This window comes from Myxine glutinosa, chromosome 2, assembly GCF_964187855.1.
Source record: "Myxine glutinosa chromosome 2, kmMyxGlut1.1, whole genome shotgun sequence".
Lineage (NCBI taxonomy): Eukaryota > Metazoa > Chordata > Myxini > Myxiniformes > Myxinidae > Myxine > Myxine glutinosa.
The window spans coordinates 45,312,403-45,334,149 of NC_136262.1; the positions used below are offsets into that span (position 1 = coordinate 45,312,403).

The 21,747-nt window shown below is 45.0% G+C and overlaps 1 protein-coding gene across 1 annotated transcript in view; it reads right to left on the reverse strand.

The window, feature by feature from the left end:
* MYOM1 (myomesin 1) overlaps positions 1–21,747 on the reverse strand; it is a 272,604-nt gene that overhangs the window by 7,016 nt on the left and 243,841 nt on the right. Inside the window, exons 25-30 of the mRNA XM_068103177.2 lie at positions 4,120–4,256; positions 3,827–3,971; positions 2,653–2,712; positions 2,498–2,565; positions 2,241–2,354; positions 2,056–2,143 (exon numbers count right to left, since the gene is read on the reverse strand). Coding sequence (XP_067959278.2) covers positions 2,056–2,143; positions 2,241–2,354; positions 2,498–2,565; positions 2,653–2,712; positions 3,827–3,971; positions 4,120–4,256 — 612 coding nt within the window. The remainder of the gene's footprint in view (positions 1–2,055; positions 2,144–2,240; positions 2,355–2,497; positions 2,566–2,652; positions 2,713–3,826; positions 3,972–4,119; positions 4,257–21,747) is intronic.

A 21,747-nucleotide genomic window follows, 5' to 3' on the forward strand; every position in this document is an offset into this window, starting at 1 on the left:
GAATTTTTAATATATCTCGGCATTTTCCCGTCTGTTATTTCGTGCGGTGTATGACTGACCATGCCGCGATTTAAACAAAATATATATATCTCGGCATTTTCCCGTCTCTTATTTCGGGCGGTGTATGACTGACTATGCCGCGATTTAAAAAAAAAATATCTCAATGGACTTGAAGTTACAGGCCTTTGAGAATTCATTTCGTTCTATAAAGGGCAACTTTCATCGGATTTTCTTCCCGTTTTTTTTCAACCGAGTCTAAAACTATGTTAGCGACTGTGAAAAATGAAATGATATATCGAATTTGATTTGAAATAAAACTGTGTGAGAGAGGAAGACACCACGGGCCTACAAAACAGGCCTCAAAGCTATGCGAGTTAATAAAATGGTGGATATTTGTTTATATGAAGGCTCTCCCAGAATGGGTGGAGCTATGGTTCGCAGAATGGGTGGAGCTTTGAGGTTTTGTCTTCTCTGCAAGAACAAGAAGAAGAAGAACAAGAAGAACAACAACAACAACAGCAGAGGGCACTCTATGACCAGCGTCTGCGACGCAGCTAAAAATGATGCTTTTGGAAGGTTGACCATGAGTTGACCTTTGACCTCAAAAAAAGTTAGTTTCCCTCTTTAGTGACTCAATGTGCAAATGCTGTTCAATTTTCAAGTAAATCAGATGAAAATTGAGGATTTTTAAAAGTTGGCCTATGTTGACCTCAAAAATGGCTGGTGGTTGAATTCAGTGACCATATATGCAAATCCTCTTAGAATTTCAAGTCAATTGGATGAAAATTGATGATTTTAGAAATTTGGCCTATGTTGACCTTTTGGCCGATGTTCACCTAAAATATAATTTGTGGTTGAATTCAGTGACCAGATATGCAAATGCTCTTCAAATTTCCAGTGAATTGGATAAAAATTGAGGATTTTAGAAAGTCGGCCTATGTTGACCTTTTGGCCTATGTTGACCTCAAAAATACTTGGTGGTTGAATTCAGTGACCAGATATGCAAGTCCTCTTCAAATTTCAAGTCAATTGGATGAAAATTGAGGATTTTAGAAATTTGGCCTTTATTGAACTTTTGGCCTATGTTGACCTCAAAATTACTTGGTGGTTGAATTCAATGAACAGATATGCAAGTCCTCTTCAAATTTCAAGTCAATTTGATGAAAATTGAGTATTTTAGAAATATGGTCTATGTTGACCTTTTTGCCTAGATGTTGACCTCAAATATACTTGTTGGTTGAATTCAGTGACCAGATATGCAAGTCCTCTTCAAATTTCAAGTCAATCGGATGAAAATTGAGGATTTTAGAAATTTGGCCTATGTTGACCTTTTGGCCTATGTTGACCTCAAAAATACTTGGTGGTTGAATTCAGTGACCAGATATGCAAGTCCTCTTCAAATTTCAAGTCAATCAGATGAAAATTGAGGATTTTAGAAATTTGGCCTATGTTGACCTTTTGGCCTATGTTGACCTCAAGTATACTTGTTGGTTGAATTCAGTGACCAGATATGCAAGTCCTCTTCAAATTTCAAGTCAATCGGATGAAAATTGAGGATTTTAGAAATTTGGCCTATGTTGACCTTTTGGCCGATGTTGACCTCAAAAATACTTGGTGGTTGAATTCAGTGACCAGATATGCAAGTCCTCTTCAAATTTCAACTCAATCCGATGAAAATTGAGGATTTTAGAAATTTGGCAAAGTTGGTGACCTTTGGCCTATGTTGACCTTTTGACCCCAAAAACAATAGGCTTCTCAATTGGGACGACCTATACAACTTGGTGACGTTTCGTGACGATCGGTTTAGAATTGTGACCTGTAGGCCGGTGACAAACAAAGAGACAGGACCACAAATGCAACCGACCAAATATGCTTGAAAAACCTTCGATTTTGCAAGTACCAAACGGACTCAAATGCAACACTCTCTCCTCTGGCGAGGGTAATAAACAATTTACCAACTTGATGAAGTTCCTTTAATGGACAGACATTTCGGCATGATGGAAGTGGCGGGGAGTTGGGGTTAAGCAACATAAGCAAATGGTTTGAAAGACGCACCTTCTTCTGTGACTTCAAGCGTGGAGGAATCTTTACCCCTATCATCCCATAGGGACATTCTGTACAATCCTGCGTCTTTCTTTGCCAGCTAAGGAAAAACAACAACATGTGCGCAAAGTGCTCATGATACCCTGAACATAAATCCTGTCGAACAGATAGTGCTTCGGCGCAGCGACTGGCATTACCTGGGGGACGTGGAACGTGCAAACACCACTCTGTTCGTCATGTTGAATGTCGCCTTGGACCTCGCGCTCATCCTTGTACCAGACAATGATGGTGTCTTTTTTGGTGTTCGCCACCTGAGGTTACAACAACAACAACAACAACAACAACAACAACAACAAAAAAAAAAAAGACATCGCCGTGCTTCTCGAGGCAAGTATTGTTTCTGACAAATATTTTACACCAGACTTGTGGTTGGTAAGTAAAAGATTTACTTTACCTTACTTTTGAGGATGACATTGCAGTCGCTCATAACTTCCCAGGAAAGGTACTCAACAAAATGTGGTCCTGAAAACAAGTTTCATGAGGACAAAACCGTTTTTTAAAATGCTGGCAAACACTCATTACGACACTTGCCTTACTGGTTTGCTGTACCTTGTTTTCTGAGGTATTCTGCACGATGAAACGCAGACTCTTTCAAAAGATTCTTGAAATCTGTAAAATTGAAGCACATTTGAAGCATGATTACAAATTTAGAAAATCGAAATAAGTACACGGTAAATCACTGCACTCCTGACTACATCCGTATGGGGGCTTGAAGGGGGTTTATTCTAATGGTTGACGTCGTGGAATGGAATATTGCCCACGAGTAGAGATATTGAAGGTTTCCGAAGAGGTTAATTCATCGTGGCAGAGATTTATGCACTTGGGAAGCTCATTTCAAGATTAATTATTTTTTTTTGTGTACAAAATCTAGGATAAGGGAAGAGCGAGGAGTCGGAAGGTAAAAAAAAAACACTGACAGTGGGGCTGCCAGACCAAAGGTGAACACAACATTCAAGGGAATGAACGGACAGGAGAAGAGGATAAAGAGAGAGGAGGGACGGCAACCGAGTGGCCTGAAAGTGGTGTGTTGGGTCAGGGAGGGTTAATAGCTTTAGACTCAAATGTAATCTGCACTTTTTGTGTATAAAAGGTGAAGTAATGCATGTAGGCTGGGAACAAATGCCCAGAATCAGACGACATGTGCTGACAATTAAGAAGGTGCCAAGTGAAACCACAGTGTGTGGAAGAGCAAATAATTGTGCTTTCTGCAAAGTCCAAATAAAGGTCAGTCAACAAACAGACAAACAGACACACAGAGGCTTTTCAAATTTACATATGATTTGGTTATTTTGGTGAAATTTACATCTGATTTGGTGATTTTGATGAAATTTACATATGACCCGCACAGTCTGGTGATGATTGCCCATTGAAGTGATTATTCAAGCGTAACACAAATGTCCAGCTCAAATTTGTACCAACCACTTTCCGAGAAGCTCTAGCAGTGTCCATGTGTTTGTTACCTCTCCCAACCCCCCCCCCCCCCACCCCCGCCTTCCCATGCCTCCTCCCCCCAAGCCCTCTCCCTCCCACAGATCTTCCGATGTCCCTGCTCTCTGCTGTTGTACTTGTGTGCTTCCCTCTCTCTCCCCATCTTGTCTCCCGCTCCCTTTAGTGTATGTTTTGTGTGTCCGTTTTTTTTTTGTGATTGATGTTAGCTCTTACACGAGCCTCGATGTTGTATACAAAACGCACCCCCCTCCCCCCAAAAAAACCCCCCACTTACCATCTTCAATAAGCACCAGGGTGGCCTCATTCTTGGCACGGCCATCTTGTATCTGCACTGTATACGTCCCCTCATCCTCGGGCTTTAACTCGGTGACAATCATCTCCACAATTCCAGTCTTTGGATCGCAATTTGTCTTGATTCTCTAATGATGCAGATTTGAGGTTGGGAAGGAGGATAACAGGAAGCACGGAGACATTAGGATCCCAGTGAATGTTTGGTATCCATTTTATTCCACTTCCAAAACAAGTTTAAGAAGAGCGAGCTATGTATTGCTGATCAAGTCGACTCACATTATCATCGTGCACCTCCGAGTCGTTGAGTACAAAACCACCCTTGCTCTGTGCACTCAGCTTCTCAGCCTGAATCCAAAACCGTACCTGGCCCTCATCAAGCACCTCCAACTGTAGTTTGCTCAAAAGTGGTACAACTGGGGGAAAAAAAGCCGGTAAATGACTGCATTATCACTTTTTACAGCTGAACCTAATTAGGACAACAAACTTCATGCAATCTTAAGAAAATCAACTTGAGTAACGAGATTGCATTCCGCTGTTTGACATTCCCAGGTAAGGATTGCATTCGGCTATTTGACATTCCCAGGTAAGGATTGCATTCGGCTATTTGACCTTCCCATCAATTCCATACACTGTACTGTGTTGATTTGTCCAGTGTCCACCATATCATATCGTTGTACACAACTCATAATGTAGTCGTCTTCCATTCAAAAAACCACTCAACATGTACGAACTCCTCTATTCGCTCTACAATGTAGAAATATGTAATTTACATGGTGAGGGGTAAAGTGAAGCTGTGGAGGATACTTGGCATTGTCGGACACATCTATCTATAATTCCAGTAATCTCTGTGTGTGTGTGTGTGTGTATGCGACCGCTGTTTCTCGACAACTACCGGTCCGATATACTTGAAACTTGCCAGGTATATTGCTGGGGACCCGAGGATGTGCCTTTTCAAGGTTTCATATTAATCGGACAAGTAGTTACCGAGCTATGTCCAAAAAACGATTCAACCAATCAGAGAGCAGCGAGTTATCACGTGTGCCGAACGTGGCGAACAGACTCTGCCTCGGACGGCACATTTGAGAGCGTATTCATTTATTTCACGTTGGCAAACTATGTTGCCGCTATGTTGGCGTTAAACTATGTTTTAAAACTAATTAAAACTAATTTGCGATTCTTTCGCTTTCCTGCGCGTTTGTGCACGCTATGGCGATTTCTTTACCAAACTCCGCAAGCCGTTCGCTTTGGACCAAACCATTTCATGTAAATAGAGGGGGGGATTGTCACCGTACTCGCAAGCCGTTCGCTTTGGACCAAACCATTTCATGTAAATAGAGGGGGGGGGGATATAATTTTAGATATAGATATAGTACGGGCATGCCCTAGTATGATCAATGTTGCTTGTCTTAGCACTGGTTAGGACCTCATTTGATTAGGTTTGAAGATAGTTTGACCTTTCCAGGTGATTATGCCTACGCATTGGCCTTACCCAGACAAACTCCATCTAGCCTTAACAAGACAAGTAGTGTCGGCATTGCTTTGGCTTTTGGCCTGAGTAGTGCTATCTTACTAGCAAGATGCTTACTGGCTTATTACACTTACTAGCAAGTTGCCCATGCCTGGGATTCTAAACGGGGTAGGGATGGAGGATGCAAAAATGCAAATGGCGTCTTGTCATCCAGCCGGCAAGCTGGGAGCAGAAATTCACATTTATGTCCACATCTGATGCAATTTAAATACTCGAATGGCGGCGAGGTGTTCCATTTGATACTGTGTGTTCGATATATGTAGCTTTTTGACGACTAGGGTCCTTAATAATTTGTATTTGTGCTAAAGCAAGTGATCAATTGCAAATTAATAGTCTGATACAGGGTGGCCTGAAAGTCGCTTTGCCACTCCCTAGTAAAGCGTTCGTTCTTAAACTCTTTTGACATACAAGTTTTATTGTGCAATACTTACAATAATTCATCAGTCATTGTATCTGTATGTGCTCCGTCATTCTCCTTGTACCACTCAATTCGTCGACAAGTCCTCCAAGACAAATTGTGTACCATTTGTGGAGTCACTAAGAACGAATGCTTCACTGGAGAGGGGTAAATCGACTCTCAGGCAGGCACCTGGTCTGTACACCGTGACAAAATGTGCCACGTAATTCAGTCTTTCATGGTGCATACAAAATCGACTGATTAAAATACCATGGCTTGTGGAAGTAAACTAAAGTGTTATCTCTGTTTTTACTTTACCCCAGGGAATGATGCATATATTGAGGCATCCCCTTCATGTACAGTTCCTTCAGAAAGTATTCACACCCCTTGACTTTTTCACATTTTGTTGTTACAGCCATGATTTAAAATAGATTAAATTTAGATTTTTTGGTCACTGATCTACAAAAAATACCGCATAATGTCAAAGTGGAATTTTAAAAATAATTAAAATTGAAAAGCTGAAATGTCTTGAGTCAATAAGTTGTCAACCCCCTTGCTATGACACTCCAAATTGAGGTCAGGTGCGTCCAATTTCCTTCGATCATCCTTGAGATGTCTTTACAACTTGATTTGAGTCCAATTGTGGCCAAGTCAATTGATTGGACATGATTTAGAAAAAAAACACACCTTTAGATATGAGGTACCACAGTTGACAGTGCATGACAGAGCAGAAACTCGACCACGAAGTCCAAGGAACTATCTGCAGAACTCCGAGATAGAATTGTGAGGAGAGAAAGATCTGGTGAAAGGTATGAAACAATTTCTAGAGTGTTGAAAGTTCCCAATAGCACAGTGAGTTCCATTATTAGGAAATGGGAAGAATATGAAACTACCCAAGCTCTTCTTAGACCTGGTCGTCCGACCAAACTGAACAATGGGGCAAGAAGGGTCAGGGAGGTGATCAAGAACCCAATGACCACTCTGAGAGAACTACAGAGTTCCTTGTTTGAGATGGGAGAACCTGCAGGAAGGACAATAGTCTCTGCAGCACCTCACAAATCGAGGCTATATTGGAGAGGGGCCAGACAGAAGCCACTTCTGAGAAAAAGGCACAGGACAGCACACCTGGAGTTTGCAAAAAGGCACGAGAAAGAATCAGAGCATGAGGCAAAATATTCTGTGGTCTGACGAGATGAAAATTGAACTCGTTGGCCTGAATGCAAAGCGCTCAGTCTCACTGAAACCGAGTACAGCTCATCACTCATCTAACACCATCCCTACTGTGAGGCATGGTGGTGGCAGCATCATGCTATGGGAATGCTTTTTAGCAGTAGGGACTGGGAGACTTGTAAGGATAGAGGAAACATTTAATGTAGCCAAATACAGGCAAATCTTTAAGGAATACCTGCTTCAGAATGAAAAAGACCTCCGACTGCCGCAAAGATTTACGTTCCAACAAGACAATGACCCCAAGCAAACAGCCAAAGCAACACTGGAATGGCTTGAAAACAAGAACGTGAAAGTACTTGAGTGGTCCAGCCAAAGACCAGACTGGAATTCCATTGATAACACTGGTCAAAAGCCAAATTGGTTCTGACTTATTTTCAACTGTTTCTAACTAATTTGGTGCCCACGAATCCGAATCTGACCTTAAAATTTCGCTATCACGTAACTTTGACGTAGTACATCATAAGTGTGGAAAAAATCTTTAGAGCATGCAAATTTCTTGATTAAGTCTCAATAAGTCTATTTATTGTCACAAAAAATAATATGAACTTGAAGTTTTTATTTACATCACATAAAAAAATGTAAATCTCCAAAAATAATATGAACTTTATAAAATATCACAAAAAATAATATGAACTTTCTAAAATATCACAAAAAATATGAATTTTATAATATATTACAAAAAATAATATGAACTTTATAAAAATCACAAAAACAATATGAACTTTATAAAATATTACAAAAAATAATATGAACTTTAAGTTTTTATTTACATCACATTAAAAGTGCTTCTGAACTTTACTTTTGCGTTTGTAGGAGCAATCACTTTCACGCTGTAAAGTCCAACAGTAGTCGTCCAACAGTAGTCGCCCATCATGTTTGGATTGAATCGGCCTTGATATCGAGTCTCCATGATGGCAATTTCCTGGTGAAACCTTTCTCCATGTTCGTCACTGACATCGCCAAGATTTTGTGGAAAGAAGTCCAGATGAGAATGGAAGAAATGTATCTTGAGTGACATTCGAGCACCGAGCACCTGGTAACTCTTCAACATCTTGTCTACAAGCTCTTCATAATTTGGTGCTCGAAACTTTCCAAGGTAATTGTCAGCAAGAGCCACAAAGCTATCCCAAGCAACGCTTTCCAGCTCAGAATGTCTCGTTACAAAGTTCTGATTAGTGAGTACAAGACGAATTTGAGGACCATTGAAAACACCGGCCTTTACTTTGGCCTCAGATACAATGCCTTGGAACTTCATTAGCAAGCATGGAAGCCAGCACCATCTTGATCCATGGCCTTCACAAACTTCTTCATCAAACCAAGTTTCAAATGAAGTGGTGGTAAGAATACCTTCTCAGGGTCAACAAGAAGTTTGTGAATTTCAAATGAAGTGGTATTCCTATGGTATACTGGTTCTCAGAAACTGGATGTGCTAGTGAAAATTGGATATCATAATCGAAATCTACAGGTTCATGTTGGTTAGAATCACCTCAAAATATACTAGAACCATAAAACTATTAAAATTTTGTTGACCAGTGTAATCTGTGGAAACACTTGAAGATTGCTGTTCACTGATGCTTCCCATCCAACTTGACAGAGCTTGAGTAAATTTGCAAGGAAGAAAGGGGCAAAACTCCCAAAATCCAGATATGCAAAGGTGACACAGACATACCCAAGAAGACTGGATGCTGTAATTTCTGCCAAAGACGGTTCTACAAAGTATTGTCTCAGGGGTTTGAATACTTAACATATCTAAACCATATGTAAATAAAATATATGTAAATAAAATAATATATGTAAACTAGATGGTATTCATAGAATACTTACTCTGTGCAGTGAACTTGGTGTGAAAATTTGATATTTCTGTATTTCATTTTTAATGATTTTGTAAAAATTTCAAAAAATAAATAAATAGTCGCCTTGACATTAAGGGGTATTATATGTAGATCAGTGACAAACAAAATCTCATTTTAATTCATTTTAACTTCAGGCCGTAACAACAAAATGTGAAAAAGTCAAGGGGTGTGAATACTTTCGAAGGCACTGCACTCGAATCCTTGAATTTTACTGAAAGATGGTATTGCTAAAGCAGTCTTGTGGCGGCAAAGAAGGCACTGGGTGGTTTGCCATTGCCTTTTGCATGTGGTAGTCGGGGTAGGATTTAGGAATTTGGTCAGGGTTCCAGCATACAGAGATCTACTCTTGAGGAAAACACCGTGGGATTTTTTAATGTCCACCAGATAATGTGAGTAAGCCCAGTATAATGCACTCCTTGATGCACCATGAGTGACAGTAAATCGTTCAGGATTTGGAATAAAATCCGAAATAGACAGCTCAAAGATGAGCATGCTACATCTGAGCTATCCCATCATCCCTTCGTATCCCATACTCTTTAATATTTATCTTGTGTGACCCAGTTTTCAAAACATAATGAGCACTCATGGCAGGACAGCTGAGAGGCATGCACACTCGCCATTGGCCTGTCTATCCTGAGATCAAATCTCCAACCAGCTATAAACGATCATCCTGATGTTTCGCAGGGATGACGATTCATCAATGTGTGCGCCATACATCGGATGGAGGTTAAAATGGGCATCCCGTCTGCTGACATTAGTTGGTGGACGTTAAAGATTGCACGGTGTCTTTCACAAATAGTAGGTGAGTTATCGCCTCCACCATGAACTGCAAATTCCCACCGTGACCGGTCCCTGGAAAGGCAATGGCAAATCATCCAGCATAACCCTCGCCAGGAAAACTGCTTCTGCAGCACTGGCCTCTGCAAAGCATATGGTCCACTGATGATGATGATGATGATGATGATGATGATGATGATGATGATGATGATGATGAGCATTTGCTCATGATACAGACACAGTGACATGCATGTTGAAATTCTGTCATATGGAAATTTCATTCCAAAAATTTCCCATGCGATCTTATGGGATACTCATCACATTTCCATCAGATCTCACATCTACAAGAGGCAGCAGCTGTCTCAGTCTCCATGACATAATTGATAATAGTGCAGGTAATTGATCTTTACATCGTGAAAGAGCATCTACTAACGATTATGAGGAATTTTAGAAATTTAAGGATATCTCAATAAACGTCAAAATATGTGAGAGCTTTAATGACACTCGGTAGAGCACACACAGTCGTGGCCAAAAATATTGGCACACTTGCACTTTTTTCAAATAACTCACAATTTTCTCTAAAAATAAGTTGAAATTGACTAAAGTATTTGGTCTCCACAATTCGTTATTTCACTGTTAATATTACAGACCCTTTGTTTTTGATTCAGAAATTAATATGTCCTTTTAAATCAAAAAATATAAACAAATGGCATTGACATAATTATTGACACCCTCGACTTAATATTTGGTAGCACAACCTTTGGACAAAATAACTGCAGACAAGAGCTTCGTATAGCCATGAATGAGCTTCCTACACATCTCTACTGGCAGTTTGTCCCACTCTTCTTGTGCAAACTACTCCAGTTCTCCCGGATTTGAAGGGTGACTTCTCCCAACTGCTGTTTTCAGATCTCTCCACAGGTGTTCAATGGGATTTAGATCTGGACTCATTGCTGGCCACTTCAGAACAGTCCAGCGTTTCATCTTGAACCATTGCTGGTGCTTTTAGAAGTGGGTTTGGGGTCATTGTCCTACTACAAGGCCCATGACTTTGATGGAGACCCAGCTTTCTGACACTGGGTTGAACTTTGCGCTCCAAAATGCCTTGGTAAACTCCTGATTTCATGATGCCATGCACAGATTCAAGGCACCCTGTGCCAGAGGCAGCACAGCAATCCCAAAACATCACTGAACCTCCTCCATGTTTGACTGTGGTGTTACATATTTATGTGAATGTATGTGAATTACCATGCAGGTCTTTGCTTCCGGGTGTAGTATATTAAGTTGTTGTGTAGTTGTTGTGGTTGGAGGGTCAGGAGCCCTTCTGAAAGAGTGGCAGGAAACGGAAGTGGCCGGAAGCGGAAGTGACGGGAAACGGAGGAGAAAGACACGAGGGAAAGGAAGGTTTCTTTTTCCTCGCCCCGCTCCGACGAAAGGTGGAATCGACCTTGCGCTGCGTGGAAAACGCGCCGGTTCGAAACCCGTCTGGCGAGAGGAGTTACCTGGGCGGTAAATACCTTTTGACACGTCCAGTCACCGTGAGTTCGTGCACGAAACCAAGCGTCCGGGACAGTTTGCCCCGTCTACAAAGACGCGTACGGGTCCGCACGTTGGGCCTCGCGCCCGTTGGAAGCCGCGCTGGGTTTTTGCCCCGTTGCTTGGCAAGGAGGTGTGCGCTGTAACAGCTGTCCCGGTCCGAGACGGCACGTTTAGAGCACGTCCGCCCGGGGCTCGTTCAACCGCCCGTGTGCGGAGAGGAGAGACATTGACCACGGAGGGAGTCAGGAGTGGGGCTCACGTGAGGAATGTATTAGTATAAGATGGCCATCTTAGAGTTTGTGTAGATGAGTTCACATGGTTGTAATATTGATTGTGCCTGGTTGTGTATTGTTGATTGCTCGGGGAAAATCTCCGTGGTTGTGTCTTTGAAAGTGTTTGGTATCATTACCATTGGAAATATATACTTGCACATCAGTTGTCTCCTGGGTGAAATTCCTATGGATTGCGTGGCGAATGCGCCTATATAATACTATTTGCTGGCGAAGGTCCTCTCACGGTCCGGGGGTCACCGAGACCTGGTATGCACTGAGGGGACCACGTAACAGAATTGGGGGCTCGTCCGGGATTACGATTTGCGGTTTCGCAATTGGGTCTACGTCCGGGATCTAAAAGTGTATAAAATAATAAAATAATAATATTTTTGGTAATTAAAATTTATTAATTAATTATTAATTGGTAATATTTTTTTTTGAGAAATTGGGGAAAGTCTTGGGGTGAAGGTTAACAGGTGTTAACGATAGGCACCATGGCGTTTGTGGCACAGAACTTTGGGGTAACCCCGAGTGAGGCACAGTTCCGAGCGTTGCTAAAGTCGGATCTCTTGAAATTGGCCAAACATTTTAACTTGGAGGTCCGAACTAATTTGAGGAAGGCAGAGTTGCAGGCCACGGTGATACAATCTATGGTGGGATTAGGAACATGGGACGAGTTAGCCTGGGAGTGGCTACCCGAAGAACCAGAAGACGTGGAGCTCCGGAAACTGGAGTTGCAATTACGGAGCCAGGAACGGATCAAAGAAGAAGAAAGGAAAGCAGAAAAGGAAAGAGCAGAAGAAGAAAGGAAAGCAGAAAAGGAAAGAGCAGAAGAAGAAAGGAAAGCAGAAAAGGAAAGAGCAGAAGAAGAAAGGAAAGCAGAAAAGGAAAGAGCAGAAGAAGAAAGGAAAGCAGAGGAGAGGAGAGAAGAGAAACAAGCAGAAGAAAGGATGAAAACAAGGGAACTCGAAGCAGAGGAGAGAAAAGCGGAAAGGGAATTAAAGGAACGTGACATGGAGCTTCAGCGGGAAATCAAGTTCAAGGAGCTGGAGTTAATGAGAGAACGGGGAGAGGCACCACCCTTGCTGACGGGGTCGACACCTAACCGGAAAACCTGGGATGTGGGCAGACATGTGAGGCTGGTTCCACCGTTCAGTGAAAAGGAAGTCGCGAAATTCTTCCCACACTTTGAGAAAGTGGCTCGACAATTAAACTGGCCGGAGGAGGCCTGGACCATACTCGTACAAAGTGTGCTGGTGGGGAAAGCTCAGGAAATTTATTCGGCGTTACCAATGGACCAATGTGCAGATTATGAGGTACTGAAGAAGCACATCCTCAAGGCCTATGAGTTGGTTCCGGAAGCTTACAGGCAAAAATTCAGGAATGCCAGGAAGAGGGAGAGTGAGACCCATGTGGAGTTTGCCAGAGTGAAAGAAAACATGTTTGATCGGTGGTGTGAGTCAAAAGGAGTCGGGAAAGACTTCGAGACATTGCGGGACTTGATCCTGGTGGAGGAATTCCAGCAGTGTGTCCACGAGGACATCAAAGTGTACCTGCAGGAAAAGAAGGTACCAAAGTTGTGGGACGCAGCCACCATGGCAGATGATTATGCCTTAACCCACCGAATAGGGGTCCACGAACCTAACTCCTCGCCTAGATCTCCGCAGGGGAGGTGGGGAACAGCAGGTGCGGAGAACGACCATACATGGCGGCGGCCTCGAGATGATTATGGGGACAACTATGATACCCCACCGGTTCGAAATCAGAGGGATGCGGGCCCAAGACAAACTTATAGTTCGGGGGGCCCGAGGCAGACCCCAAGTTTTTCCTCCGGGCCTACTTGCGCGTTTTGCAAAAAACCTGGACACTTGATGTCCAGTTGTTACCTCATGAAAAGGGACAACCCAGAGCGGAGTCCGACTATTACAACTCCGAATGCGATGGCTAGCGTAAGAAATCGCCATCAAGAGGGTTACCAACCATTTATTTCCGAGGGGTTTGTGTCACTGAATGGAGCCTCGACTAACCGGAGACCGGTTAGGATATTGAGAGACACAGGGGCCCATCAATCTTTAATGCTTGAAGGCATTTTGCCATGGTCCGAGGAGACGGCAACGGGGGATAGTGTTCGTTTACAGGGGATCGGGGGCGGTGTTAGTGCTCCCCTTCAGGTCATCCAGTTGGAGTCCGATTTGGTGTCAGGACCGGTCACCGTCGGTTTACAAGCCACGTTTCCTGTAGAGGGTGTATCTGTGGTTCTCGGGAATGATTTGGCCGGGGGTCAAGTTTATGGTAACCTGAGGGTTGATAAAGAGCCCAGCAGGGAAAATAACACCACACCAGCTCGGGATGGTGACAAAAGTGCCAAGTTATTTGTAGGGGGACTGAACTTCAAAACAGAGGAAGAAGTTCTGACCTCTGTCTTCAACAGATATGGGCCGCTGGTGGAAGTGCGGTTGGTAAGAGACTGGGAAACGCAACAGTCAAGAGGGTTCGGCTTTGTCACGTTTGCCAGCACAAAAGACGCCAGAGAGGCAGAGAAGAATTGGAATGGCAAGGATTTGGAGGGTCGGACCATAACAGTAGGGAAGGCATTTCGTAGGCGTCGAGAGGTCTACAGGAGAGGACAACTGGGCGGTAGTTTTGGTAGTGGCCGCAGTCAATATTATTATGGAGGCTCCCTGAGTTACGGCCGCTCCCGAAGGAAGAATTGGCAAAGTAGTGGCCGAGAAGAAGACCGGTATTCAGGGGACTACAGGGACCAGTGGTCCCACCCTAATTATTAGGGACGTTCTGAGAAGTTGAAGCACTGAAGGCGGCGGAGCCGCCGAGCCAAGATTCCTACACGAATTAACCGTGAACGCCGTTCCTAAAGGCGTCCATGTAGTGAACTTTCCTGCACGGACTAACCGTGAACTCCACGTTCCTCAAGGCGCCCATGTAGAGAACTTTCCTGCACGGACTAACCGTGAACTCCACGTTCCTCAAGGCGCCCATGTAGAGAACTTTCCTGCACGGACTAACCGTGAACTCCGCGTTCCTAAAGGCATCCATGTAGTGAATACTCGGCTTGGCCTCCCGGAAAAGTGCTATCGAGTGGCTTAACTGGCTTTATTTTTAAGTGATAACTGTGCCCGGGGGGAACTGATAATGTGGGGGGGTTGAGTTATCTGGTTTGTTTCTCCAAATTGGCCGGCAAAGAAAGTTTTCGCTGAGTTCAAACTTTCTTTCTTGAAGGGGGGGAGTGTTACATATTTATGTGAATGTATGTGAATTACCATGCAGGTCTTTGCTTCCGGGTGTAGTATATTAAGTTGTTGTGTAGTTGTTGTGGTTGGAGGGTCAGGAGCCCTTCTGAAAGAGTGGCAGGAAACGGAAGTGGCCGGAAGCGGAAGTGACGGGAAACGGAGGAGAAAGACACGAGGGAAAGGAAGGTTTCTTTTTCCTCGCCCCGCTCCGACGAAAGGTGGAATCGACCTTGCGCTGCGTGGAAAACGCGCCGGTTCGAAACCCGTCTGGCGAGAGGAGTTACCTGGGCGGTAAATACCTTTTGACACGTCCAGTCACCGTGAGTTCGTGCACGAAACCAAGCGTCCGGGACAGTTTGCCCCGTCTACAAAGACGCGTACGGGTCCGCACGTTGGGCCTCGCGCCCGTTGGAAGCCGCGCTGGGTTTTTGCCCCGTTGCTTGGCAAGGAGGTGTGCGCTGTAACAGCTGTCCCGGTCCGAGACGGCACGTTTAGAGCACGTCCGCCCGGGGCTCGTTCAACCGCCCGTGTGCGGAGAGGAGAGACATTGACCACGGAGGGAGTCAGGAGTGGGGCTCACGTGAGGAATGTATTAGTATAAGATGGCCATCTTAGAGTTTGTGTAGATGAGTTCACATGGTTGTAATATTGATTGTGCCTGGTTGTGTATTGTTGATTGCTCGGGGAAAATCTCCGTGGTTGTGTCTTTGAAAGTGTTTGGTATCATTACCATTGGAAATATATACTTGCATATCAGTTGTCTCCTGGGTGAAATTCCTATGGATTGCGTGGCGAATGCGCCTATATAATACTATTTGCTGGCGAAGGTCCTCTCACGGTCCGGGGGTCACCGAGACCTGGTATGCACTGAGGGGACCACGTAACAGTGGGGAAGGTGTTCTTTTCTTTGAAGGCTTCATTTTGTTTTCTGTAAACATAGAGATGATGTGCTTTACCAAAAACCACTAATTTGGTCTCATCTGTCCACAGGACATTCTATTCTCCCAGAAGGATTTTGACTGGTTCAAGTGTGTTTCGGCAAACTCCAGTCGGGCTTTCTTTTGTCACTCTCTCAGCAGTGGGGTCCTCTTGGGTCTCCTACCATATAATCCCCTTTCATTGTGTTGGCGACGGATGGTGCGAGTTGAAACTGTCGTACCTTGTGTATGAAGATGAGCTTGAATCTGTTTGGCAGTTTATCGAGGTGCTTTCTCCACCATTCGAACAATCCTTCGCTGCAATGTTCGATCAAGTTTTCTCTTCCGGCCACGTCCAGTGAGGTTGGCTACAGTACCATGGGCCTTAAACTTCCTGACAACATTTTGTACGGTGGACACAGGAACATCAAGGTCTCTGGATATGGACTTGTAGCCTTGATATTGTCCATGCTGGCTACAATCTTGTGTCTGACCTCCTCAGACAATTCTCTGGATTTCTTTCTTTTCTCCATACTCATTGAGGTACACCCAGTGACACAAAACAGCAGAATGACTCCTTTTCTCTATTCAAACAGGTTGAATGAGTGATTTCTATATTGCAGGCACCTGCAACTCACCATAGGTGAGTTCAATTCCAAAGTAAAGGAGAATCATCTGCTTGAAATCTAATCATTTCTAACAACTTCTAAAATGTGCCAATAATATTGTCTGGGCCATTTTAGGATTTCTGTGTGTGTTACATATTTATGTGAATGTATGTGAATTACCATTCAGGTCTTTGCTTATCCGTGTGTAGTATATTAAGTTGTTGTGTAGTTGTTGTGGTTGGAGGGTCAGGAGCCCTTCTGAGGGAGTGGCCGGAAACGGAAGTGACCGGAAACGGAAGAGGAAAAGACACGAGGAAAAAGGACGAGTATTATTCTTCCTCGCCCCGCTCCGACAGAAGGTGGGATCGACCTTGCGCTGCGTGAAACAGCGGCGTTCCGAAGCCTGTCTGGCGAGAGGAATTACCGGAACGTGTACCGGCCCGGTGGAGACGTCAAGTTGACGTGGGGCCGTGCATCAAACCCGCGTCTGGCCTCGTTCGCGGCACCGTCCAAACAGACGCGTGCGGGTCGCACGTTGGGGCCTAACGCGCCTTGCAAGCGGCGTGGGGTTTGGCTTGCTCTACCGTATCCGCTTCGCGTGGCCACGAGGGGCTGCAGCCTCGGTGCCTGGTACGATACCTGCCCGGTGGAAAAACGTCCACCCGGGGTTCGTTCTACCGCCCGAGTGCGGTGACGGCGACCATCATCTTGGTCAGGAGGGGCCCAGAGACATTGTGCGGGACCGAGACCAAAAGGGTGTCGTGAGTACTCACCGGGACACACGTATATAAGATGGCCATCTTACTCATAGGAAAGTGCTTGTGAATTGGGAATTGTTGATGGTTGTATATGGTTGATTGCTCGGGGAAAATCTCCGTGGTTGTGTCATTGCAATTGTATGGTCGTTCCCATTGAAATATATCCTTGAACGTCAGTTGTCTCCTGGGGTGAAATTCATATGGATTGCGTGGCGAAAGCGCATATTTAATACAGCTTTCTGGCGAAGTTCCTCTCACGGTCCGGGGGTCACCGAGACCAGGTATTCACCGAGGGGACCACGTAACAGAATTGGGGGCTCGTCCAAATTACGATTTGCGGTTTCGCAATTGGGTCTACGTCCGGGATTTAAAATTGTATAAAATAATAAAATAATAATTTTTTATTAATTAAAAATTATTAATTAATTATTAATTGGTAATTTTTTTTTTGAGAAATTGGGGTAAAGTCTTGGGTGAAGGTTAACAGGTGTTAACGATAGGCACCATGGCGTTTGTGGCACAGAACTTTGGGGTAACCCCGAGTGAGGCACAGTTCCGAGCGTTGCTAAAGTCGGACCTCTTGAAATTGGCCAAACATTTTAACTTGGAGGTCCGAACTAATTTGAGGAAGGCAGAATTGCAGGCCACGGTGATACAATCTATGGTGGGATTAGGAACTTGGGACGAGTTAGCCTGGGAGTGGCTACCCGAAGAACCAGAAGACGTTGAGCTCCGGAAACTGGAGTTGCAATTACGGAGCCAGGAACGGATTAAAGAAGAAGAAAGGAAAGCAGAAGCGAGGAGAGAAGAGAAACAAGCAGAGGAAAGGAGAGTGGAACGAGAACTCCAGGAAAGGTTAGAAGACAAAAAAGCAGAGGAAAGGAGAGTGGAACGAGAACTCCAGGAAAGGTTGGAAGAGAAAACAGCACAAGAAAGAACCGAGGAAAGGAGAGTGGAAAGAGAACTCCAGGAAAGAAGAGAAAAGGAACAAGCAGAGGAAAGGAGAGCTGCAAGGGACCTCGAAGCAGAGGAGAGAAAAGTGGAAAGGGAATTAAAGGAACGTGACATGGAGCTTCAGCAAGAAATCAAATTCAAGGAGCTGGAGTTAATGAGAGAACGGGGAGAGGCACCACCCTTGCTGACGGGGTCGACACCTAACCAGAAAACCTGGGATGTGGGCAGACATGTGAGGCTGGTTCCACCGTTCAGTGAAAAAGAAGTCGCGAAATTTTTTCCACACTTTGAGAAAGTGGCTCGACAATTAAACTGGCCGGAGGAGGCATGGACCATACTCGTGCAAAGTGTGCTGGTGGGGAAAGCTCAGGAAATTTATTCGGCGCTACCAATGGACCAATGTGCAGATTATGAGGTACTGAAGAAGCACATCCTCAAAGCCTATGAGTTGGTTCCGGAAGCTTACAGGCAAAAATTCAGGAATGCCAGGAAGAGGGAGAGTGAGACCCATGTGGAGTTTGCCAGAGTGAAAGAAAACATGTTTGATCGGTGGTGTGAGTCAAAAGGAGTCGGGAAAGACTTCGAAACATTGCGGGACTTGATCCTGGTGGAGGAATTCCAGCAGTGTGTCCACGAGGACATCAAAGTGTACCTGCAGGAAAAGAAGGTACCAAAGTTGTGGGACGCAGCCACCATGGCAGATGATTATGCCTTAACCCACCGAATAGGGGTCCACGAACCTAACTCCTCGCCTAGATCTCCGCAGGGGAGGTGGGGAACAGCAGGTGCGGAGAACGACCATACATGGCGGCGGCCTCGAGATGATTATGGGGACAACTATGATACCCCACCGGTTCGAAATCAGAGGGATGCGGGCCCAAGACAAACTTATAGTTCGGGGGGCCCGAGGCAGACCCCGAGTTTTTCCTCCGGGCCTACTTGCGCGTTTTGCAAGAAACCTGGACACTTGATGTCCAGTTGTTACCTCATGAAAAGGGACAACCCAGAGCGGAGTCCGACTATTACAACTCCGAATGCGATGGCTAGCGTAAGAAATCGCCATCAAAAGGGTTACCAACCATTTATTTCAGAGGGGTTTGTGTCACTGGATGGAGCCTCGACTAACCGGAGACCGGTTAGGATATTGAGGGACACAGGGGCCCATCAATCTTTAATGCTTGAAGGCATTTTGCCATGGTCCGAGGAGACGGCAACGGGGGATAGTGTTCGTTTACAGGGGATCGGGGGCGGTGTTAGTGCTCCCCTTCAGGTCATCCAGTTGGAGTCCGATTTGGTGTCAGGACCGGTCACCGTCGGTTTACAAGCCACGCTTCCTGTAGAGGGTGTATCTGTGGTTATCGGGAATGATTTGGCCGGGGGTCAAGTTTATGGTAACCTGAGGGTTGGTAAAGAGCCCAGCAGGGAAAATAACATCACACCAGCTCGGGATGGCGACCAAAATGCCAAGTTATTTGTAGGGGGACTGAACTTCAAAACAGGGGAGGAAGTTCTGACCTCTGTCTTCAACAGATATGGGCCGCTGGTGGAAGTGCGGTTGGTAAGAGACTGGGAAACGCAACAGTCAAGAGGGTTCGGCTTTGTCACGTTTGCCAGCACAAAAGACGCCAGAGAGGCAGAGAAGAATTGGAATGGCAAGGATTTGGAGGGTCGGACCATAACAGTAGGGAAGGCATTTCGTAGGCGTCGAGAGGTCTACAGGAGAGGACAACTGGGCGGTAGTTTTGGTAGTGGCCGAGAAGGAGACCGCTATTCATGGGACTACAGGGACCAGTGGTCCCACGCTAATTATTAGGGAAGTTCTGAGAAGTTGAAGCACTGAAGGCGGCGGAGCCGCCGAGCCAAGATTCCTACACGAATTAACCGTGAACGCCGTTCCTAAAGGCGTCCATGTAGTGAACTTTTATGCACGGACTAACCGTGAACTCCACGTTCCTCAAGGCGCCCATGTAGAGAACTTTCCTGCACGGACTAACCGTGAACTCCGCGCTCCTAAAGGCATCCATGTAGTGAATACTCGGCTTGGCCTCCCGGAAAAAGTGCTATCGAGTTGCTTAACTTTGGATCTTTGATCAACCCCTTAACCTTCATTCCCAAGAAACTGACGGTCAAAGTCAGAGGGTCATGAGATGGAGTTTGATTTGGCAGGGACAATGTCGTTGTTGGTACTTAGTCCAGAGGGAGTAATCTGGAGGGGTTGTGGTGAAATTTTGGTTGCTTTATTTTTAAGTGATAACTGTGCCCGGGGGGAACGGATAATGTGGGGGGGGGTTGAGTTATCTGGTTTGTTTCTCCAAATTGGCCGGCAAAGAAAGTTTTCGCTGGGTTCAAACTTTCTTTCTTGAAGGGGGGGAGTGTTACATATTTATGTGAATGTATGTGAATTACCATTCAGGTCTTTGCTTATCCGTGTGTAGTATATTAAGTTGTTGTGTAGTTGTTGTGGTTGGAGGGTCAGGAGCCCTTCTGAGGGAGTGGCCGGAAACGGAAGTGACCGGAAACGGAAGAGGAAAAGACACGAGGAAAAAGGACGAGTATTATTCTTCCTCGCCCCGCTCCGACAGAAGGTGGGATCGACCTTGCGCTGCGTGAAACAGCGGCGTTCCGAAGCCTGTCTGGCGAGAGGAATTACCGGAACGTGTACCGCCCGGTGGAGACGTCAAGTTGACGTGGGGCCGTGCATCAAACCCGCGTCTGGCCTCGTTCGCGGCACCGTCCAAACAGACGCGTGCGGGTCGCACGTTGGGGCCTAACGCGCCTTGCAAGCGGCGTGGGGTTTGGCTTGCTCTACCGTATCCGCTTCGCGTGGCCACGAGGGGCTGCAGCCTCGGTGCCTGGTACGATACCTGCCCGGTGGAAAAACGTCCACCCGGGGTTCGTTCTACCGCCCGAGTGCGGTGACGGCGACCATCATCTTGGTCAGGAGGGGCCCAGAGACATTGTGCGGGACCGAGACCAAAAGGGTGTCGTGAGTACTCACCGGGACACACGTATATAAGATGGCCATCTTACTCATAGGAAAGTGCTTGTGAATTGGGAATTGTTGATGGTTGTATATGGTTGATTGCTCGGGGAAAATCTCCGTGGTTGTGTCATTGCAATTGTATGGTCGTTCCCATTGAAATATATCCTTGAACGTCAGTTGTCTCCTGGGGTGAAATTCATATGGATTGCGTGGCGAAAGCGCATATTTAATACAGCTTTCTGGCGAAGTTCCTCTCACGGTCCGGGGGTCAGCGAGACCAGGTATTCACCGAGGGGACCACGTAACAGTGTGGCATAAGTTAAGATTTAGTAATTGTGTCAGCTTTTTTGTTTTGTTCCACTGCAAACAAAATAAATACAAATGTGGATACCAAAATAGTTTTTTAATTTCAACAATTTTCTGGAAGCAATGGTGCATTATTTGAAAAAAGTGCAAAGTTTCCAATATTTTTGGCCACGACTGTACCTCTGCCAGGCTGAATAGGTACCTTTTGTATCCCAATGATCTGCCAGATCTGTATCCAGATCTGCCGGACCTGTATCTTATCATAGACCATCCATAACCTTTTTAAATATTGTGTTATATTTATATATAGTTTTTGGCTCTATTACTCAATCGTGAAGAACTACTGAAAAATGATTGGATCTGCTTCTGTATCTTCTCCATAATGGAAGCAATTCGTCCTTGTCATATACCCAATCTATCTACCGAGATTCGTCCGAATCCGTCCACAACCTTTGTTTAGATATCGTGATATATATATATATATATATATATATATATATATATTTACAGAATGGTCCAGAAACCAAGGTCATT